The 23,314-nt window shown below is 34.9% G+C and overlaps 2 protein-coding genes and 1 long non-coding RNA gene across 4 annotated transcripts; 2 read left to right on the top strand and 1 right to left on the bottom strand.

Annotated features, from left to right (window-relative positions):
• Positions 1-645: 645 nt before the first annotated feature.
• On the top strand, positions 646-1,787 carry LOC110670234 (mini zinc finger protein 2). 2 transcript variants are annotated; one of them, XM_021832212.2, is made up of 2 exons: positions 646-1,186; positions 1,446-1,787. In XM_021832212.2, exons 1-2 carry the CDS (start codon positions 938-940, stop codon positions 1,470-1,472), a joined length of 276 nt encoding a protein of 91 aa, XP_021687904.2. In that variant the 5' UTR covers positions 646-937; the 3' UTR covers positions 1,473-1,787. The 2 variants fall into 2 exon arrangements, with proteins under 2 accessions (XP_021687904.2, XP_021687903.2); XM_021832211.2 differs by having other exon boundaries at positions 663-1,230.
• Positions 1,788-5,412: 3,625 nt separating this feature from the next.
• Positions 5,413-6,850, top strand: LOC131174504 (uncharacterized). The gene is made up of 2 exons (XR_009144825.1): positions 5,413-5,866; positions 6,212-6,850. It is a non-coding gene; the product is annotated as an uncharacterized LOC131174504 (long non-coding RNA).
• A 1,288-nt stretch (positions 6,851-8,138) lies between these two features.
• On the bottom strand, positions 8,139-10,183 carry LOC110670247 (zinc-finger homeodomain protein 10). Its single transcript, XM_021832226.2, has 2 exons — positions 8,842-10,183; positions 8,139-8,406 (listed from the first exon to the last, which is right to left on the bottom strand). Exon 1 carries the CDS (start codon positions 9,893-9,895, stop codon positions 8,906-8,908), a length of 990 nt encoding a protein of 329 aa, XP_021687918.2. The 5' UTR covers positions 9,896-10,183; the 3' UTR covers positions 8,139-8,406; positions 8,842-8,905.
• Positions 10,184-23,314: the final 13,131 nt, after the last annotated feature.

Here is a 23,314-nt window from a genome sequence, read left to right as displayed (position 1 = left end):
ATATGTAAATCTATATTCGAAAGAAAAAAAAAGGGGGGAAATTAATTAACGAGCAAGTATGTACTTAATGCTTAATCATGAGTAGGCTGTTCAAGAGTTGATTATTTTGCCAAAAAGTCCAAAAGTTATCTAACAAATGCAGTATTAAGGAAAGGAAGTGAAAAGAAACATTTATTACAAAATGGACTGAATTCCCGTACAGGTTTGGCAAACTCTTACAGAAGATCAAGTTAGACAAATGTTGTTGGCATCGTATCAATGCACCCCACAAGCTGCCTTTTAGCATCAGCAGCATAGTAGAATATTAATTAATTAAAGAAATTAAATGGTCACTATAAAAGCAATTATCCACTATTCATTTCAGGTGAAAAATATACAAATTAGGTTTGAAAGAAGCTTAGCTGGTTATTCTACTTTAAACCAATCACAGTTTCAGATGAAAAGTAAAGCTTTCTCATCATTTTTTTTTTTTTTTTGGGTTTCACCTTATTTGCAAAAGAATTGTTTTGCTTTTGTATTCCATTTTATTAATGGGTTGTTATGAAGTTGGTTCATTATTTCACAGCTACTATATATTCTAGGGTTTACTGGTAGAAAAAAAAAATTAAAAAAGCATATTTACTATGTCAATAATATACCAATTAAAAGCTAATAATTCCCTATATGGTTTAACAGTGACCCAATTGGAGAGGAGAGGTTTTACACTACTTCACAAGCTATAAATATACCCTCTAGGGTTAGGGCTTGTAACAAGAACCTAAAAGGGAGCTCTCGCCCACTCAGCCTTCCCTGGTCCTCACCCTCTCCTCTTCTCTAATCTTCCCTTTTTGCTAGATTTTGGTCTAGCTCAGCGAACAAAATTCCGCAATTATTGTGCAAACCTTTTCAAAGATTCGAAGAAACAAGAAGAAAGTAGAGAAGAATAAGGACTCGCAAAATGAGGAAGCGGCAAGTGGTGGTAAGAAGAGAAGAACCTTCATCAAGACGGTCTTCTTCTTCATCTGTCACCGTTAGGAGTGTTAGATATAGAGAGTGCCAAAAGAATCATGCTGCGAATGTTGGAGGTTTTGCTGTTGATGGGTGCAGAGAGTTCATGGCTAGTGGCGAGGAAGGCACAGATGCTGCACTCGCTTGTGCCGCTTGTGGCTGCCACAGGAATTTCCACAGAAGAGAAGTGGAGACTGAGGTAGTGTGCGATTGTTCTTCGCCTTCTTCAAATGGGACTTGAGGGTTAATTTCTCTCTCTCTCTCTCTCTCTCTCTCTCTCTCTCTCTCTCTCTCTATACACATAATAAGTGTGGATGTTCTTGTGTAGTGTATTGACTTATAATAATTTTCCTGCTTGGGTTTGAAATTATAATTTGCTTTTGCTGTCATGATCTTCATTATAATAGTTTCTAGGGTTGATGGACTTCACTAAACCTCCTCTATCGTATTTATGTCAGATCGAAGAAAGAAGAGAGGAAAATTGAAGAGTGTGGTGTGTTATTTATGAACAAAGAAGGCCATAGGAAATTGGTGGAATTAAGATGAACTAGCTCTATTATTAGGCTTCAAAAATTGGATCGAATAATTAAGGTTTGTAATTGAGCCATCATATTTTCGAATCATGATTCCACCAAGTAGTTAGCTGGAAAGATTGGGAATTTGATGGTGAAGGATAATGATTTCTCAAGTGTGATTTTTGTAAAATTAGTGTGCAATAGGAGACAAATAATTATTTTCTCTCGTGTAATATTCATTTTTGGTTATCTAATTGTATGGTTAAGTGAGTAAAGCCTTTGGTACACAGCGGTCTTTTTAATCTTGCTTTAAATACATTAATAACAAAATGCATTTCAGTACAATTTTGAAGCAAATTAAACTGCAACGGGAAGAAATTAAAAGCTGATAGATGTCAGAAATAGGGTTAAAATATACTTGAAGCCGAATAATTAAATTTGTCATAAGCCATCAATTCTTGGTTCTTGATGTAAGCTCATAAACCATTTTGCAATATTATCTTTTGAAGCTCAGAGAAAAAATCTATGGAATATTTTCCAAATGCGGTAGTCATATCTGTATGGTAATATCACTTTGTATTTAAGGTTACAGGCCCACATATCTAATCATGTTGGTTGTTATGATGGAAAATTTTACTTAGCAATGTACGCAAAAGGCAATTAATTAAAGCTAATATAAATCCTACAATCTCATCTCTTTCGGTTGGTCAATAAAATTCATTAATTAGTTGAAAAATCCAGATGAATTATAAAGAATATGAAAGGAGTCCAAAGGGCAACTTGCTGCGCGATTACCAAGCTTCATACAATATGTAATATTGATGACTACATTATTGTTGTTAATTACCTAAGAGTATACCCACTATTTGATAAACTCAGAATCTAATAATTAACAAGCACTTGGTTGGATGCCTATGTCCACTTGAACGTTTTTGGTTCTAGATATTTTATATACTTGCCATTTGAATAGAAATTAATTCTTGATTTTCTTGTTTTTGTCCTGAAAAAAGCAAATGCGAACTCATGAATGACAAGATGGTTAGATATTTTCCATGTGAGATGTGTAAGCAAGTGTTGAAGTTAGGTAGTCCTCAGTATGGTGGGAACAAACCTTTCGGTATACGTTGTGTTTGAATTGGGCAGGCGTCAATTTCAAATATCACCACTTCTTGGACGATATTGGAGCCAAATGGTGGCAGTATCCCAAAGAAATTTCAGGTCTGCAATTGGATATGTAAAAATTGCATAAGGTCATTAATTAATGAATCATCTTGGATTTGGAACTTCTTGCAAAATATATACCCATGCTATCTTTTTGTGGGTGTAACTTGACAAGTTCTTGCAGATACTTTGTTTCTTTTCCTATATGTTTTCAATTTTCATTTCAAAAGATCTAAGAATATATGTGCATTCTAGGAACTTTCTTTCTTTGTAGAGTAAAAACAGTTACTAATTTCGCATTCTCATTTGTTTCCAGAGAGTGAACTCATTTATGACTTATGAGATACATATAACATCATCATATTTGATTACAAGGAAGCTCAAAATCAAAGGGAAGCTCATTCAACTTAAGCTAAGTAAATAACTTATTGGGGATCAATGTATATTGTAGATATGTTATTATAAAAAAATATATATGTACTTTTTGTGAACTTGGTAAATAAAATTTTCAAAATTACATGAATTCAAGTTCTTTTCATATTGTATTATATGGAGGAAATTGAAATATAAAAATTACTGAATTAATCTCATATTAAGCAAGTAAAAGTTGTTAACGTGATTCATCGAATAAACTGGCTATTACCTTTACTATTACATAGTGAAGCATACATATACAAGCTATGAGATTATCTGATATCAATTTGTTTGTTGCAAAAGATAATATTTACTACAGATTGATCAGGTACAACAGACTATCCTTATCAAAAGCAAAGAAAAATAATTGATATTCATTATTAATTATAGGATATTTGAGGGTTAATTTCTGGCACACTTTGTCTTAAAAACTAATAATATAATATTATTAATTGTCTGACATTAAAAAGTGAACCTATCGATTTGTTTTTTCTGATTTTTAAATTATATTATACAAATCAAAATTTACAATATGTTAACATTTTTAATTAATTGTCAAGAATATAAAATAAATTTTTGCAAAATGCATGCTATATATAAATAATTTATACATACTTGATCAATATCTCTGATAATTCATATTTATTGGAAGAATAATTAATTGTTACAAGAGAGAGAACAATGTTAAAAATGTACTTTATAATTCAGATTGGTACTCTTCTATTAAAGATGGATGTTTCATACTTTTACATTTAAGAAATTTGAAAAATTAAAATTTGTAAGTTGGGTTATATTACATTCTATAGGTTAAAGTCATTCTATTAGTTAGGTATATATATGCTTAATTATCAAACCACATGAAATAGACATATAATTAAAACCATAAAATAATCTATTTTATACATTTATCATCTAAACTGGGCCACAAGTTTTTAACAGGTTACTTGGAGATGGTCCATAAACAGGGACTAGGGTCCAGGTCTTCACTTACCTTTACGAGTATACTATGATTTCGTTATTCACCCTACTTATTATACTAAATAATAACATAGATTATTTTCCCAAAAGCTACTTATAAATTGTTCACGATGGGATTAAAATACCCATAAGAAAAATGATCTCTTTTGTAAAATTAAAATTTTGATTAATGTAATATAGATTAAATTTACTTACCAATTATACTCACCATTGGTACTCTCATCTTTATTTCCACAATAAAGTTGATGTGGGAAAGCTATAGGTTTTCCAATTACCTGTTGGTGTCATTATTTAGAGCTATACTGTTGGAATTAGAAATGTCTTTATTTGTCAAAGGCAAAGTTAATGAAACAAACAAATTTCTTAGAGAGGTGTCAAGGGTAAGGTCTAGTCTGGTCAGCTACCTGAAAATTATAAAGGTTGGAATGAAGACTGAATCTTATGAAGCATTTGATCCTTTTCTTCAAAAAGGAGTTATCTTTTGGAAGCATCAAAATATATGCAGTATATATCATCTGTACTGGTGACAGCTCCTGAAGTTATTGGGGACAACTCTTGAAACTGATAGATAAAGTTGGACCAGTAAATATATATATATATATATATATGCAATGGTTATATAAGGACCATTGCCGTGCACAGGCAAAATCCATAAGCATGCAAGATTCCCTCCTTGAATTGTGGATCATACATTCAAAACCCAGCCCATGGGCATAAACATCACTGGTTAGTGATTATTCTACGAATCCAGTTATCCAGCCACATGACCAACACCATCCATGTTTCGATCTTAACTTTTGCTCATCATAATCATATTAAACATATATCCTCATTGCAGTCAAATTTATTTTATATAGATGTACATTGTTTCTTTCTAAACTCTAAAATGGAAAATTTTATACAGGTTTCAGAGACATAAGTTAGGCAAAACTTTTATAAGGATTTGGTGCAAACTAGTTAAGCAGAATTATTGAATACCAATAATTGAGAATTTGAATATTAGTGAAGTAATGAAAATTTTAAGTTACAATGTCTTCTCAAATTCCTTAGAAACTAACCCTTACAAAAACAGAGTAGATTGGCTAAATTCTTCCTGCAAGTAATGGCAGCTCATTTGTCAATTGTACAATTGCAAGGTCTCAATCATCTCTATAAGTGGCCAGTGGCCTGCATGTGAACTGTACGATTACGTTTCCAATTTTGGGTCAGACAAATTGGGCTCTTTCCTCTGTTCTCACATGCCATCAGTCCAATAGAACAAGACCAAGGAAGGAATTTTGTCATCCCTATCACATTAAATCCTAGATCAACCACAAATTAATAATGTCAAGCAGAGCAATTGCAAGTGACTTCACGTGTTCAAAACTTTAAAAGTTTTGGAATCTCTTTAAAAAGATCTTCGAATCGTGTCTTTTGTAAAGGATAACGAATTTGAATATTTAATTTCCAATATTACTAGTTGGAATTTTAATTGAAGTATATAGAAAAAGATAAATATTCAGGCAAGTTGAAATTTGCATACAAATTGAGAATGGGACATGATCAAATTGTCCAGAAGAAGAAAGTTTAGTAGACGCAAGCCTAATTCACAAAAAAACCCCACGAGAATATGAAAGAAGAAGAAGAAGATTAAAAGGGGCATATTGGGTTGATAATTTTTTGGACCACGTAGTAAAGTGAAATAATCTTTATGCTCCAAATAATTTTGTGGTCCTCCTCCTCCCTCCATTGACTGCTTACTACTGTTACAAATCAATGGTTTCTTTCAACTTCTTCCCTTTCCTTTTCTTGAAGAAGGTGTTCCAGCACGGGTAAGAATTTAAAAGCTTTGTATACTTTATTTTCTTGTCATAATTTTCAAGTGGCTTTGGCTTTCCCATGAGAATGAGCATCTCGTATTTGCATATACTTTTCTTCCCTACAATTGCACCAAATCTCTTTTTTCTTGAAAAATCTATTTTTCTTCTTTTCTTTTCCCTATATATTTAATAATGTCTAAACATAACTATAAACAGATAATTATAGAGAAAATTGACTTGCAAATTGGGTTTTTTTTTGGGTCTATTCTCTAGTAATCAAGAAACCTATAATTAATTTCTTTCAGATAGTTCAAAAAGGGCAAACTTATTCAATGGACAGTGACCTTTAATTTGTAGGGAAGGTGCTCTAATTAGCTATATTGTTATTACATTATATGGCGAAACCCAAATGTGCATGTGAAGAGATTGAAGATGAGCCAGCAAATGGGTTGTTAGCAACAATTTTGAATGTGTGGAAAAGAAGGAAAAATACAAGAAGACGATACCTGCAGACAGAAGCACAAGATGGACGCATGACCTGTGGTACCATTGATGCAAAAGTTCACCCACAAGTTGTGAAATGGGTTATGTTCATGAGATTGGCATACAGATTCTTTCACCACTTATTAGGGTTATATCGTTGAGGTGATGTACACAATCCATTGTCTACAAACTCAAGAACTAGCTGTTGCAATTTCTCTTAGACCTAATATGAAAAGGGAGGATTATCACAAAGGTACTTTCAAATAAAGCACCAACTAATAAGGAAGGCCTACCAATTTTTTTTTCCTTTTTCTTTTTGGATTAATTTTAGCTTTAGAGTTCTACCATATCAGTTTCTACTTTTAGCTTAAAAAAAAATATTATTACAACCACTTTCATACCATTCAAAATTTGAAATTTTAGATTATATGCCTAAAATATAAATGGTACAATTATGTATGAGTGTTACTTGTACCACAATATTTATATATAGAAAAGCAATAATTATTTGAAGGTTTGTGATGAGGCACTTTTATATATATATACATATATATATATAATTGATTCTAATTGGGATTCAAACTCTTGACCTCACAGTATTGAAAATTACTCAATTTAAGATGAGATCAGATGTATAGACCATAAATAAATCTCTACGCAATCTTTTTAAGTAGAAAATTAATTCAATCTCTAATCACATATTTTGTAGAGGTCTGGTCTTAATCCTCCAACAATAGTGAGATTGCAGATGTTTGTAGGGACACAATTTTTGGTAATCAATCATTAGTAACAAGGTTAACCGTCTCATTAAGCTATTATGTATGCATCATTATTAACTGGGTGCATTTCATTAAGCCACCCTATACCCATTTGGTAGATAAGCATATTATAAATTTTGGCAAAAGTTAACACCCTAAACACTGCTATAAATTATTAATTTTCCAATGAAAAATCCATAAACAGTGTGCCACATTAATCCACATTAATTTTAGAACCTAGCACCACCTTTGCAAAAAAGAAAAAATTGAGGATGGAATTGATTTAGTTATCAAGGAAATCCTTAACCAGAAAGAGAACATCTCCAAACCCATAACTATAGAAATCTAAACTGATATCTGATATATATTTTCCAGTATTTATTGATTCTTTGGGTTGGTAGTCCATGTTCCAACTTGTAGTTAGTCTTCTTAATCTTAATAGAGCGACATACCAACCCATGCTTTTGTGCAGATGGGCCCTTCAACTCTGCCATAAAGACTTGCCCAGCGGGTGCCCCCATAAAACAAGATTACTGACTTCATCAATGACCAAAAGCAAAACAACCAATACAAGAGGGATGCGATGCAGGACAATTCTCCATTTACCCACTGTCGTCATCTTCTTCTTCGCCTATTTAATAATAATAATAATAATTTACGAGTAAAACTAATTATGATTCCTGCTTCCCTTAAAAGGAAAGTGAAAATTAAAATATTGCCCAAATAGTAGAGAAATTAGATTATCCATACTTTCCCTATCTGCTTACCTCCACCTCATTAAAATAAATGGGATTAACTTTTTTTTTTAAACCAAAAATGGGATTAATTAAATATTAGGACTTTCCATGATTAGCATTAAATTATCATATCCACATAATCCAAATCCACTAAAAGGCTAATGCACAAAACAGGGCAAGAAGCCCTTAGTGCACTTTCTTAGAAGAATAATCAATTAATCATGTTTCTTTAATAAAACAGTGGGCTTATCAGAACCAAAAATACTATAAATGGGTAAGAAACATACAAGAACTTAAATTCCAGAATCCAATAAAAAATAGCAATTGCTGATCATTGAAAAAGGTTTTGAAATCACGCATTCCTGATTAAATTAAAAAAAGCATAATCAGAAGTATTCTATGATCTCTGCAAAATCCTAAGCCATTCTTTAAAGCTAATGAGAGATATGTTAGAATAATATGTAACCGCCCTAATTCATGTGACACCACTTTTTGCTTCTTTCTCTCAGACACAAGATAAGAAGAATCTCTCCATCTCTATCTGTGTGTTTGTCTCTCTTGCCTCCACAGCCCTCTGTGAAGAGACATTAGATTCGGTAATTAAAATCAAGAAAGATTAATGAATAATTAAATCGATCAGTTGAATGAGTAAAGTTTAAAGCTTTCGATTAAGGACATCGAAACTCTAATGACACTTAAGTGAAAGGAAACAAATCATGCCATATATAAACTCTAATGACACTCAAGTGAAAGGAAACAAATCATGCCATATAAAAAAGGCAGAATAAAGCTGCACACAGTAATGGAGTAACCAAAAGAACCTCAAGAACCATTAAAACATATTAAAGAACTGAAATTTAAATTTCTTTTTCCCTGGATCAATCTCTTCTCTCCCATGTTACCCTCAACAAAGTGAAGATCTTCACTAATTAAACTAAAAAAAGAAAACAAAAATCAGAAGATGAAAGAAAAAACTGAAGAGAAATTAGAAGGAAGTAACAACTACTACCATGCTTACTCTCTATATCTAGCTAACATTTATTATCGTCATCAATATCTTCCCCATCAAAAGATCAAGAAGATGAAGACGACCCATTAGTGCCGACATGATCAAGATTATCATTCTCAAAGAGTTGGTGATGATTCACGTTCTCACTGCTGTTATTGTTGTTGGTGGTGACGGTGGTCGGGGTGGTGGTGGTGGTCTGGTGGGCGTTTTCAAGATCATTGCTTCTAATACCATTCCCATTAGCATCCCTCTTGCCGAAAGTATTCTTGTTATTGTGCATCCACACTTTCAAGACGCCTTTGTCAACCCCAACTTCATTGCAGAATTCTTGAATCAATTCTTCATCCCTTTTCTGTATCTTCCATCCTATACTCTCTGAGAACTGGTACATTCTCTCTTTCTGGCTCTGGCTAAACTTGGTCCTGAAACGTTTTCTCGCCGAAGAACCACCTGGAACATTTATAGTCGAATTGTCATTTAAACCTGCAGATACACCACCTGAGAGCGCCAACAGCATGTGTGGGGCAGAGGGGTACGACGAGGAGATCGGTGGTGGAGAGGCTGAATTGGAGCTTCGATAAGGTTGTGGTACTGCTTGTGGAGGTGGGGGTGGAGGGTGGTGACGGTGGTGGGGCTGGTACTCTATGGTGGTGGTAGTATTTGCAGGGGGAGGGAAATCTTCAGGTTCACGGCGGTGGAAGTTGCGGTGGCAACCGCAGGCAGCGCATTTTATGGAGGTGGGGTCGTTGTGGTTAGAGGTGGGAGAAGGCATGAACTCTCCACAGCCATCTAGTGCATGACCACCTAAAGTAGCTGCGTGGTTCTTGAGGCATTCCTTGTAAGTTATGTCCACCGGCGGAGCAGAAAGATGGTGGCGGTGGTGGTGATGGTGGTGGGGATTGTGGCGCTTGAGAACACCATTGGTGAGGGATAAAGGCTTAGCAGATTGGATTCGGATAGGCGTTTCCGTTTCCTGGTCAGGGGATTTAGCAGTTGGGGTATTTGTGATGGTATTGTTGTTGGTGGTGGAGGTGGTTGATGGGGCTATGTCCATAGCTCAAACATTTAATTCGAGTGTTATGGAAAATAAATAAAGAAATTAAAGAAAAAGAAAGAAAGAGAGAAATGAAAGAAAGATTTATGAAGGGTGGAGGTGGTTTATGCAATTAGGGTTTTGTAACGGTTGGTGGTGATGTTGGCAGCCATGGCAGTGATAGTGGTGGGGTTGAAAAGGGAAAATGGATGATGGTATTTTTTTAGGTGGGGAGAGAGAAAGAGATGGAAGAGGAGGAGGAGGAGGGGGAGGAGGAGGAAGAAGAGGTTTTTTGATGACGATGAGCAGTGGACTGTTGATAATAAAAATCTGGGTTTTTGTGGTTGTCCTTCTTAACCTTAACCAAAATGTGGATTTTAACCCTAGTTTCAATATCCATGGTTAAGTCACTTGACCCAGCTTTGGGTTTATATATTGTATATGTAATAAATACGCCAGTATATAGTACACCGCTTGTATTCTAGTTTTTCTAATCTTTACAGCCTGCACTGCACAAACATCCTCAGGCCGATCTTATCTTCCACTCATTTTACCTTGTTTCGGTTCCCATCAATCGCAGTTCAAAAAATAAAAAAGAGACTCCCATCAATCCCTTCCTAACTCTCCATTCATCACTCATATTTATATTTATTTCGCAAATTTAAAATTCGCAACTCAGCATTGTTGTTGACCTGTTTGAGCTTCGAGGGGTAAATGCGTAAAAAAAAATGATGGCAGGAGCCGGAAGATAACCTTAATTAGTGTATTTGTCTGAGACATTCTGTTACCTCTCTCTCTCTCTCTCTCTCTCTCTCTCTCTCTCAGTTTTGTCAACTTGCAATGACTATGGTCTGGACCGCTTTGCCAAGTATAAAAATACCCCCTTTATTCTACACTTGATTTTGCCACCCAAAATTTTCACATCCCAATATTGCCCTCACCTCTCTCTCACTTGATGGCTATTCCCAATTCTATAATCATAGGTGAACATGGCAGATGTGTCATGGGCAATCCTGTCTTTTGGCTCCGTTTTATTTTGAGAACACCACATCCTCAGAATTAAAGGTATCTTTGTCGCCTTATAAGAGTTTTTGGACGTTGAAGGGCCATTCTACTTTTACTTACGGCTAAAAGGTATCGTTTTCTCCATTTCCCAGTTCCCGCCATAGGTAGGTTACACAACCGTACCCTAATATGGGTTCCAGCAGTAGAATTAGAATCATACTTTACTTTTTTTTTCGGGGACGAAACTGACCTTAAACACGTGAAAGAATCACAACCCAGCCCGACTCGGATCGATGAACTGGTTTGGAGCGCAGTGCATGAAACACGAGAGATTTAGCAACGTAAATACAAAAATTAATCACAATTAACACCTAAAAGAGGCTTCATAATGATAGCCGACACGTGTTAATTAAGAATTATGTGGCGTGACACGTGTATACTAGATTTAAAATTAAAAGCTGCCACGTAGAAGAGGCGGGTCAAGTGGTATCTTGCATGGCTAATAGAGTCAAAATCTCTGAAAATTATGTTGTCAGCTTAAAGCAATTAAAAAAAAAAAAAAAGAGAGAGAGAGAAATGATAGAGTAGAGAGAAGAGCAGCGTTCACTGGTTATGGTGGGATAGTTTAAAAAACCAGTAAATTGAAATTGATTAATGGAAAAGAAAAGAGGAGAGATGACGTAACCAGAGCAATGATAGACGAGCTAAGGTTTAATCATCAAAGGGTGTGTGAGGAAGCTAACCGTTGCATTGAAACTCACAATCCATTGTGAATTTATTGGTGGAAGATTTAAGACAGTACTGTACAGTTCCTTTCAATTTTATTTTATTTTTCAAAAATGCTATTCAGCAGTGCTCTTTTTCGTAATTTTATAATTATAATATTATTATATATGGGCAATATCAAACTAGATTTTCTTTTTATTTGCCAAGTGTGGGTTATGATATGACTCAGCACTTCTCGAGGTCTTAGGATTTCTTTAATTATTTAATTATAGCTTTTTGATGTTTGATTAGATCCGACTCCTTTATGCTTGAGCGTTTATAAAATAATCATTATTAAATAACTATATTGCGATCATTGTACCATTTTTTTCACCCACACTGAAAATTTAACTTTCCACATATACAAAAGCTTTCTAATTTTGCTCAATTAAAAATACACTTCCACCAAATTATGGAGGGACTGCGCACATCTGCAAAGGGAACTTATTATATGTGCTGTGTTAGTACAGTTGTTGAAAATCTTGGAAGGGAGAAGGTTATAAATTAAAGAATTGGTCTGAGCATCAAGATCAAGATCTCAGAAGTTGAATTCATTATAGAATGGGGTCAGAATATAGCAGAAAGTGGGACATGAATCCTGTGGTTGATACAAGGACAGAGTAACTTCTTGCACCAATGACTTAGCTCATTCTTAGGGACAAAGGTCACAATTTTTATAGACCTAATATGTTACATGAAAACTACTTCCACTCTTTATTCTATTATAAATATTTCTTCTTTCTGAGGTAAGCTAATTCCATTATTTTTTATTTGGTTTACCTAAGTTGCAGCTTTATGGAGGCATTCCAGCCAATTATATTAGTTGCAGCTTTTGCTTTATTAGTTGGTCTATTTTCTTTAAATAATTGCTCAATAACTTTGTTTAGGTACTGAACCATAATTTACACGATATCTTTGTTAAAATTTAACAAAACTCTCACTTAACATGCACATGAAATCACTGAACAAGGATAAAAATGAAGATTAATGATGGGTAATGTAGTTGACTCATGATGGATTGCAATTATGCCAACGACAAAGATCAAGCACGATAGATAAGTTAGAAAAGAAAGTTAACTATTACAAATGGCAAAGTTACTCATTACTTGCCTATGTCTATATAATTACCCTATTTACAAGTGATCATATACACACATAAATCTTGATTAGCTGCGGAAAAAAGAGCCCCAGATGAGCACTGATGCATATAAATGTATATATAGCTAGGGCTTTTGGTGACGATAAGTACAAAATTATTGGGTTAAAGAAGTGTCCTCGTCAAAGTACTGTTATATATTTTTATATGCATATGTGTAAGTGGACACTATGGGAGATTAGATGAGAAGCATTATTCATTGTCTCCACCGATTAAATAATAGGAATGCTAGTCAAGGTAACAGCCAGCATAATTTTTGTACAATAATTGATGTTTTTATCTTTTTTTTTTTTCATCCTTCAAAGAATCGAAGCATGCCCTACAAGGATAACATTCCAAAACCTCCAGCCATGCCCACTACCTAGTTTGTGGAAGCTGATGAAGAAAATCTACATCATCCATTTTCATTCTGCATAGTGTTCAATGAGCTTGTCTTTTTTCTAGTCTTTGTTCTCAATATTTTTATCTTTTTCTTACCAGACAGGAATATATATGAAAAAAATAAAATCTTATAAAACTTGGGATTTGAATATGGGGCAAATGGGATAGTTGTGTAGCTCATTTTTAGTACGTAGATAGACTTAAATCTTTTATGAAGCAGGATCGTCCACACACATAGAGAGAGAGGTGCTACTAAAGGAGAAGGACAAGGTTCTCTAATATTTTACTTTGAGGTCAAAGATTTCATGTTGCGAGTGAATGATCCAAATTAATAAACAAAATAAGGCAGGATAAATGGGAGAGAACTTTTTCAAAGCTGAAAATTACTAAGAAAACCTTGGAAGATAATAATTATTAATATTGGTAAATTGCAAAATGAAAATAGAATTTTTTTTTTCAATGCTAAAGATAATTTTTTTTTTTAGATAACTAAATAATAAAAATATTTAAATTGAATAGCAATTTATAGCATTATTGAAGTGCATGATTATTGCATAATACAAATACTGACAAATAGTCTTATAAGTAAATAAATATTTCATTATGTATGCTGTTTTCTTTTTCTTTCTATTTTTGGAGTCACTGTCTCCAATCTGTGATGTTATTTGCATAATGAAATATTGAATGTGGGGGCTAAAAAGCTTCAAGCATGTCATATTGGATCCATTCAAACCATTTTCTTCACTTGGGCCCACCACATGTCAGACCTCAGAACTCAAAAAATAAAATTCAGCCAGCCCAATCAACCAACACACACACACACAAGGGGGCCTACCCAAACTCCTCTAGCTCCAAGGGACCCAAAAATTTGTCGAAAGAAATTAAAATGATAAAAATGAAAATTTAAAGCCCCATAATTTTCATTATCACAGCCCAATAAATTAACCTAACCTAACCTAAGGTGGTAAAAATAAAACCCCAAAAAGAGAGAAGAAACAGGGTAATAATTGCTTCTGACAAATCTACCTAATGGGCCTTTATGATATGGTACAGTAATTAAAATTTGTTGAAATTTATAATTAGGGGTTGAGGGGAAGGAGAACTAAAAATAAGAATAAAAATAAATGATGATTGCGATAAAATGATATGTCATAAACACAGCTAGCTAACCAGCCATCTGTCATCTGTGAGGGGCGCACACAGTGAGTGCTTGAAAGACCAAGAAGAGCCCATCAATCTGATCCTGTGCTTCCCCTTAACCACCTTCATTATTGACTGTTGTAGGCCTCTCCTTGCACGTGTTAGGTTGGTAATAGCGAACCCTTCGTCAACATCAAAGTTTAAAATGTTTTTATAATTAATTAATTAGTATCCAATTCTACGTCAACATTTCCTAGCCTTCCATTATGGCTTCATTTGAAAATGATGGTTATGAAATTATTTCAACGATTTTTTTACTTTATTTGTAAGGTGTATCAATTTAATTTTAATTTTTTATTAAAAAATTAAAAAAAATAATTACATAAATAAATAATTTAAAATATATTTCAAAATTTGTAAGCAAAGTTTAAATTCATTGCATTGCATCTAAAAATTGTTAAACGTGTACTAAGCTAAAGGCATCTATAGTTTAACAATCATGCATTTCTACTAAAACATTTTCAAAAAGTTGTCATGCTTATATAAACATAATTGCGTATAGTAATTAAAGTAATACATCGGTAGGATTACAGTAACCTTTCTCCAAGCTATTTCTACTGATAAAGGCCCCCTTCTTGAATTGAATATGTGTGCGTCATACGAGAATATGACATGTTCAATTATATTGGGCCAGGCCACTTCAAAATTGGAAAAAATTTAATGTACACTAGCCCATGATTTTGCATATTATCATTGTTTCTTAGGCCCAAACTATTAAATTCGAATGTTCAGTCCAATATGCACCGACGATTAATTAGTCACCCATATTATATAATAATATAATTGTCAGACAAAAAAAGATTTATATAATAATCCCCACAGGATTTTGAGTTTTTCCCACATGCTATGTTTTGTGCTCCCATTGCTGAGACCAAAATATTAATGTGCAATTCTATTCCCATGTTTCCTTTCTCCAAATAAAATGCTTTAAGTACAATAAATTAAAATATTCATTTACATGATTTCCTTAATTAATTTTATTGGCTGCTAAATTAAAGTCTCTCTGACTTGTATATTAATTAATTATTAAGAAATGAAATTAAAAGGCAAGTGGGCATTGTTGAGTGTTGGTGGAATTGATGTTTTTGGGAAGGATTGATGATTTTGGGTTTGTGAAATATAGATCCCATGTGCACACACATGCAAGCCCATCAAATCCCCTCGTTCTTCCGTGCTTTGCCGTGCAATGCACTGCCATGCCATAATGATTGCTACTTATTTTTTTTTTTATGAAATTTTTATATTTCAAATATTGATTTTTTTTTATGGTGAATTGTTAAAAAGGAAAGTTGGGGCGAATTTACAGCATGCTTGCGTCGGACATTTGCTTGCCTGTGGTAACTTTGCTAACAAAAGATGGCTAATTGGGGCGAATTTACAGCATGCTTGCGTTGGCTTTGTTGTGATAGCATTCGTTAATTATCTCCTTCATTTATCGCTTTTCTTCTTTATTCCCTTTAATTCTTTACTTATGATTTAGCAGTACTGAATTAATGGGAGTTTGCAATCAAATTCACTGTGAATTTACGTAGCTAAAGCACATAATATTTCACAATACCTCAAAAATAATAATAATGAAAGCTACCGCAACCGTAATGGCAGTTAATGTGGAAGTGGAAGGAGGATGGACTTCAAGCGGTTAAGCCCGAAGGCCAAAGCAGAAATATGTCGGTGAAATGAGTGGCGCACCAGCGCGCGGTGCGCACTTTTGTCAAAGCAGCGCAGCTTTCGGTCACGTGCTTTGCTCAGTTCCTGCACATGCAGTACCACATACCTTTTTTTTTTCAAAAAATATATTTTAACTGCTTTGAACAAATATGCCAGTTCTGTTGACTTATCTGTCACTTTGGGCCCCTTATCCACAACCACCGCTTAACTAACCATCTCTCTTTTTTCACCGTCATTTTATTTTATTTTATTTTATTTATAAGATTTATCATTTAAAACATACAGATTGAACCCATTTTTTAAATGGAATATTTATAAAAGAGATTGAACCACCGTACATCCCCTACTTAATTCTTACAATACTTCACTCAACAAGCTCATCTATAATATGCTAAAATATTGTTCTTTTCATAATTCCAGGCTTGTCAAAATGGGTATATTATTTTCTGTATATTCATTTTCTACCCACAAAATTGTGTGTGTTATTTTTTTTTTTCATTTGTTTGTACCATTAAATAATGTACGACCTAATATTAATTGCCCACCATCTTTGTTGAATACAATTTAGCATTGGCATGCTAGTTAATGGAGATTAAATTAAAGAGTCAGTTCCCTCTAATAGTTTAGACAGAGAAATTTTCTATTGGGTAAGCTTTTTAAAATTTTTTTTTTTTGCTTTTAATTTTATTTCTGCAGAGATCTATGTTGGTTGTCCCATGCCACTATGGGCAGGGGACGATTCTTCTTTCCCTTGCTTAGACGTGATTCGCCCTCTCCTCCTTTTAAGTAAGGTTATTTATATTTTTGTGTTTTTTATTTGTTGCATGCAGATCTGATTGGTAAGAAAAATGGTATTCGGAGAACTTGTGCAATAGTGGCGGTTTTATCCTTTTGGGCAACGGTTCCATATGCTAGATATAGGCTATGATTTTAGGGGATTTGTTTTAATAGGTATGGCATTTTTAGAAATTATCTTTCCTGTTATTTGTTAGTTTCCTGCCCCATAACAGCTAACGCTGAAGAGCTCTATCATAACGCTCCTAAAATTAGTTAAGATTAGTCCCGGCTAAAGCAAAATAGAAACCCATTATTGTTGTCTGTGTTGGGGATTTGGCTATAGAGCCTCGCCCGAGCATCAATTCATCTTTTATCTATTGGTGCGTGGTTAGGATGGGTTCCGTGGATCCCATGGTTTGGGTTGTCTACTATGATTGCAAAGAATGTGACGACTAGTGACGACAGAGCTCACGCAGAGAATAAACGACCCGGATTTATTTTTCATGGGTCAAGTTCTTTTAGGTTTGGGGTTCTTATATCAAGCGTTGGCCAGGATCTTTAGATATATACTTTTTTTTTTTTTTTACCGTTAGGTCTTTATCTATAGTGCACTTAGCTCGGGCTTTAGTCAACTTTCTATGTATTGACCTTTTATGTATTTAAATCATTAATGAAAACTATTACACCTTAAAAAACAGATTAAATTATTAATTCAATAATTAAATATTAACTATAATTATTAAATTAAGATAAAAAATAACCGAACGGACTAATCTTTACACTGTTTTAAGTTTAGTAATTGACTCATATAAAGAAGTTATTGAGTGTGATTTAATAGACCCGATAATTGAATCAGTGAATCAATGTAGTCAATTGACCCAATTAGTTTAATTAGTTAATAGGATCAATATTTTTTTTAGTATTTACAACGAAAATTGAACTCAAAATCTCAAAAAAAATATTTAAAATAAAAATCAATTTTTATGTGTTTGTAATTTAAATATATACATAATATACTGAGTATTTTACAAACATTAAAAAGATAATTAAATATTTATGGAAATTTTTTATATATTATATTATTTAAATATTGTAACACCCATAATTTTTAAATTTATTATTTTTGGGTAAAATATTGATATTTTATTTTATTTGAATTTTAGGAAATTATTTGAAATTTTTCAGATTTTAGAAACTGGGTTCGATTTTTCGAAAATATAAACTTTGATGATTTTTAAAAATTAATTTAAAAACCACGTGGCAAAACTAAAAATATATTTGGAGTTTATGAATTTTTCTGAGTTTTCTGAAATTTTTTCAGAATTTTTGGACCTCGTTTTCGGTTCCAAGGCAGAGTAAAAATTTAAAATTTTGTATTTCGAATCGAACCGGACCGGATCGGACCGGTCGAATCGAACCGACTCCTTCTTCTTCTTCTCTTTTTCTTCCGCGCGTCCCGACCTTCCTCTCCTTCTCTCCTGTTTTCTCTCTCCTCCCTCCGCCTCTTGCCGCGCCGCCGCTTCCCCTGTCAACCCAGCCTGCCGGCATCCGTCCCCAGCCGCCCCAGCTCGCCGCCCACCGCCCGTAGCTCCGGCAAGCGTTGCACGAAGCTACGCTCGTGCGCAGTGACCCTTCAAAATCCGGCCAATCCTGCCACCAATCGGACTGGATCTTGTATCTAAATCTATCTACTCGTCGAGAGCTTTCTATAGATACCAAGAACGCCGAGATCCATCAAGCAGGTTGTCCAATTTTTGCCCGGGAAGTTTTAGCCCATTTTGAATTTTGGACTAGATTTCTCGCAAACCGTAAACCCCACGAGAAAACCGAGAGTACCAAAGGGCTCCACTCGTTGAGAGCTTCGCGGCGATATAAATTTCAAAAATTTTCGACACCGTTTTTTGGTGGGTCCCACGGAACTTCGTAGTGTTTTTCTTAGCATTTTAGAAAATTCGGTAAAAAATTTATACTAACCCCTGTGTTGTGGGCTTCGTGTAGGTATCTTCAATTCGCAAAAATTCGACAGTTGTCCGGGTTTGTGAATTTTCGACTAGACAGACCGATTACCGAAAAAGTCTCCGAATTGGATCGAGGTTTTGGCTACCCCACCATTGTCAGACATCCCAAGCACGTTCCCGAAGTCGGAATCGGCAAAGGTAAACCCGAACCTTTCTTTTTCATAATTTTCTAATGCTTGAATAGGATTAAAAATTCATAAAATATTCGTGGTAGCTCATAAAATTTTGATTCTTTTTGCAATAGCCTAGTAATATTGCTAAGAACCGCGGGGTAAAGTTTTAGAATTTTTAGAGCTTGTTTGGGCAGTTTTTGCAAAAATGATCAATTATAAGGACTAAATTAAAATTTTACATATTATGATGGATGATTGATTTGATGGACCCAGGAGCGGCTGTGTGATGTGATTGAGTTGTGGATATATGGATTTGTGAATATGGAAGTGTGTTTTGAGCCCTTTTGTAGGTTAGGTAGGTCCTAGGTATAGGGGAGACTCTACCGGATTTTCGGCACGACTTAGGACATGTTTGGTCTTTTCTTAAGTTTGTATTGAGTCAATTTATTAAATGATTGTAATAAAATTGTCAGGTGAGCCGGGACAGCCTTCTTCCTCCGCCCAGCCGCCATAGTGACCACTGTCAAGTCTGTGAATAAAATATTAATTTTAATTGTAATTTCGATATTATTATATGTTTAAGCATGCCCATGCATCACTTATATGTATGTATCTATGTAGTTAAACTCTATGCACGTTTTATGTTGCATTCATAACTGTTGAAGTGCCATAGATGTTGTTGTGGTAATTTGGAGCAGTGTGCGTGCGTTGGCATGCGTGTGATGTGGTGTGGACTATGGATAAGACTGGTAGACACGGCTTGAGATCTTCGCTGGGACCCGGTCCTTCGGGGTAGACACGGCTTGAGTTCTTCGCTGGGACCCCGATTTGGTTATTAAGTGGAAGTCCGAGCTGAGTTCTTCGCTGGCACAGGTTGGATTTAAGAGAGCTGTATAGGGGATCAGCTCCCATATATTATGATTGATATTACTAGGTGTATGAGTGCTCCAAATTACCTTTTTGATGTTATGATGTGAATTTATTGCTGATGTTGCATGTAACAACAGAAAAAAAAAAAAAAGGAAAGGATGGGACTTTTGGCGTGTGACAGTGGATTTCCCACTGTCACCGCCAGTTTTTATTAAAAAAAAAAAATCAAATAAGAAACGGGAGGAGGAACTCCCCCCCCTCCCATTTTCACCTCCCTCACTCTCTTTCTCTCACCTCTCCCTACCTCTTCCCTTATTTTTCCGGCGAACCACCATTGCCGGCGACAGGCACAACTCCGGCGACCCTCCGGCGACGTCCAGGACCACCAGAAACGGCGGCAAGAGAGGGAGAAGAGAGAGAAAACGCGCGCACAGTGGGCAGCGGCTTTCCGGCGCGATTCCGGCTTCATCCGACGTCCGATCGAGGCGATTCCGGTGGCGTTGGAAAGCTTGTTCCGAGAGCTTTCTTTTGATACCAATTTTGAAGCAAATGGAGGTCGGATGAGTGAGATATGGAGGAGTGAAGTTTCGGGTTTTTCAAGCTTTTTCGTCTGATCTACGACGATCCGACCGTTGGATCGACGATCCGAGACCACATATGGACTGAGGAAGAGGAGAGGAACATGGTGGTATGATCAGACCCGGCAAATGTCGCCGGCGGCCGGCCACCGTGCGCGGTGGTGCCGGCGGTGGCTCCGGTGAGCTATGGAGATGGTTCAACTTCCAGAGGCTTCCTCATAAATTTTTGGAATTTTTGAGACACAGATAAACTTCGGGTAAGACAATTTTCATTATTTCGCTGTCTGTGGAGCATAAATACAGTGTTTCTTAAACAGAAAAAATTGGAGAAAAATACTAAGAAAAATATATGATGAAAGTAAAATTATTTGGAGATATTCTATGGTATTAGTTGAATTTTTGAGTGATTATAGAATATTTTTGAGAAATATGGATGGATTTTAATTAGATTTTTAGCATATGGGCATATAAGATTGTTTGAAATTTAGATAATTAAATTTTATATAATTGGTTGAAGCTTGAGGATGGAGGTTTAAATATGTGAATATTTAATTGGGTTGAATTAAGAATATGTTAGATGTTGGAAACTTAAGGAATCGAATAAAATTCTTGAATAAAATATTCATGGGTGATTAGGAAATTTCAATTCATTTTGTAATAGCCTTATAATATTATTAAGGACCGTGGGGCAAAATTTTAGAATTTTTAGAGCTTGTTTGAGTTGATTTTTGAAAAATGTCAATTATAGAGACTAAAATGTAATTTTTAAGATATTAGTATTGTCTGATTTTGAGGGCCCAGGAGGGGCCATGTGATATTGATGAGATGTGATTGTGGAAATTGAGAATTTAGAAGTGTTATTTGAGCCTTTTTGCAGGTTGGGTAGGTCCCAGGTATAGGGGAAACTCTGCCGGATTTCCGCAATGAATTAGGCTGTCTATTGCCTCTTTAGAGTTTTATCTTAACTTAGTACTAATAAATTTATAATTTAATTATTAGATGATCAAGGTCAATTTATTTTTACGCATCCAAGACCACAATAGTCATCGATTGTCTTGTGAGTAAAATATTAATTTTAATTGTAATTTCGATATTATTATATGTTCAAGCATGCCCATGCATCACTTATATGCATATATTTATGTAGTTAAACTCTAGGCATGATTTATGTTGCATTCATAACTGTTAAAGTGCCATGGATGTTGTTGTGGTAATTTGGAGCAGTGTGCGTGCGTTGGCGTGCGTGTAATGTGGTGTGGACTATGGATAGGACGGGTAGTCACGGCTTGAGTTCTTCGCTGGGACCCGATCCTTCGGGGGGTAGTCACGGCTTGAGTTCTTCGCTGGGACCCCCGATTTGGTTATTAAGTGGAAGTCCGAGCTGAGTTCTTCGCTGGCACCAGGTTGGATTTAAGAGAGCTGTATAGGGGATCAGCTCCCATATATTATGATTGATATTACAGGGTGTGTGAGTGCTCCAAATTATCTTTTTGATGTTATGATGTGAAAATGTTGTTGATGTTGCATTTCACTCTACAGGGTGCATTAGTTTTAGATAGTTATAGAGATTATGGTTAAAATTGATATTTTACTCTCTGAGTCGAACGCTCACTCCTGTTCAATATTTTTCCAGGCCACAGGAGGAGTTATTTTACAGAGCAACCTGTTTTCTTCCTCGCAGGTTTAACATCGATTATTTAATTGTTTTACTATCTTTTCAAAATTTAAAATCTAGAACTCCGCATGTGTTAGAATTAGTGTGGACCTTGGTAGAGGTTGTGTTAATTTAAATTTTTGAGATTAATAAATGAAGATTTGTATGGTATTTAAACAGTTTGTAAATGAGGTAATAGGGTTGAGCTGGGCTCCCCTGATTTTAGTTTCTGAAAATTTCTGGGCTAAGTTGGCCCGAAATGAAATTATAACAGTTTGATTTAAATTATTTTATATGCATATTGGGCCTAAATTGTGGGCCTGATTATGGATTTGAGGAATAGTTAGGCTTACTACGGGCCTCAGAGGCTTTAAGCTGGCCCAGGTCCTAGTGCCGGTCCGGCCCAATAGGTTGGGTCGTGTCATTGCATTTCACTTTACAGGATACATTAGCTTTAGATAGTTATAAAGATTATGGTTGAAATTGATATTTTACTCTCTGAGTCGAACGCTCACTCCTGTTCAATATTTTTCCAGGCCACAGGAGGATATTTTTGGGGTTAACCTGCTTTTCTTCCTCGCAGGTCGTCTATTCATGTTTGTGTAATTCTATAAACTTATAGAATTTCCGCATGTGTTAAAAATATTTAATTGATTTGGGTCTGTAATATAAATTGTTATTTCGGACCTACAAAATTTTTATAACATGCATGTTTGATGGACTGGATGAGGGAGCTGAGCTCCCATTTATTTATATGTTGATATGAGTATGTGGAGGGTGAGCTGAGCTCCCAAATTAATTATTTATTGTGTTTACAGATCGGGTGAGTCAAAAACTCCCCGTTGTAAGGTCAATTTTATGGTCGGACTCTGTCCGGTTGATTTCTTGAAATTGGGCCCAAATGGGCCTTAGAGTTGGGTTAGTGAATAGTTAGGCTTACTACGGGCCTCGGTGGTTTTAGGCTGGCCCAGGTCCTAGTGCCGGTCCGACCCATAGGTTGGGTTGTGACAAATATTTTTTATATAAAATTTAAAAATATTATTAAAATTTATGTAAATATAACATAATAAATATTAAAGTTTGATTTTAAATAATTAAAATTTAATTATTTAATTAAATTTATCTATTTATTTATATTAATAAAAATTATTAATTAAACTAATGACTAACCCATTAACTCAATCATTCAGCCAAAATAATAACACTGATATTAACCTCATAAAAAATAATTTCTTAGATGGGATTGAGTAGCCCT

This window comes from Hevea brasiliensis, chromosome 16, assembly GCF_030052815.1.
Source record: "Hevea brasiliensis isolate MT/VB/25A 57/8 chromosome 16, ASM3005281v1, whole genome shotgun sequence".
Lineage (NCBI taxonomy): Eukaryota > Viridiplantae > Streptophyta > Magnoliopsida > Malpighiales > Euphorbiaceae > Hevea > Hevea brasiliensis.
The sequence above is the reverse complement of the archived record's forward strand: the minus strand, read 5'-3'. Positions and strand labels throughout refer to the sequence as shown.

What these genes read in the sequence shown, in the direction of transcription:
- LOC110670234 (XM_021832211.2), top strand. Translation starts at nt 938, where the DNA reads ATGAGGAAGCGGCAAGTGGTGGTAAGAAGAGAAGAACCTTCATCAAGA.
- LOC110670247 (XM_021832226.2), bottom strand. Translation starts at nt 9,895, where the DNA reads ATGGACATAGCCCCATCAACCACCTCCACCACCAACAACAATACCATC.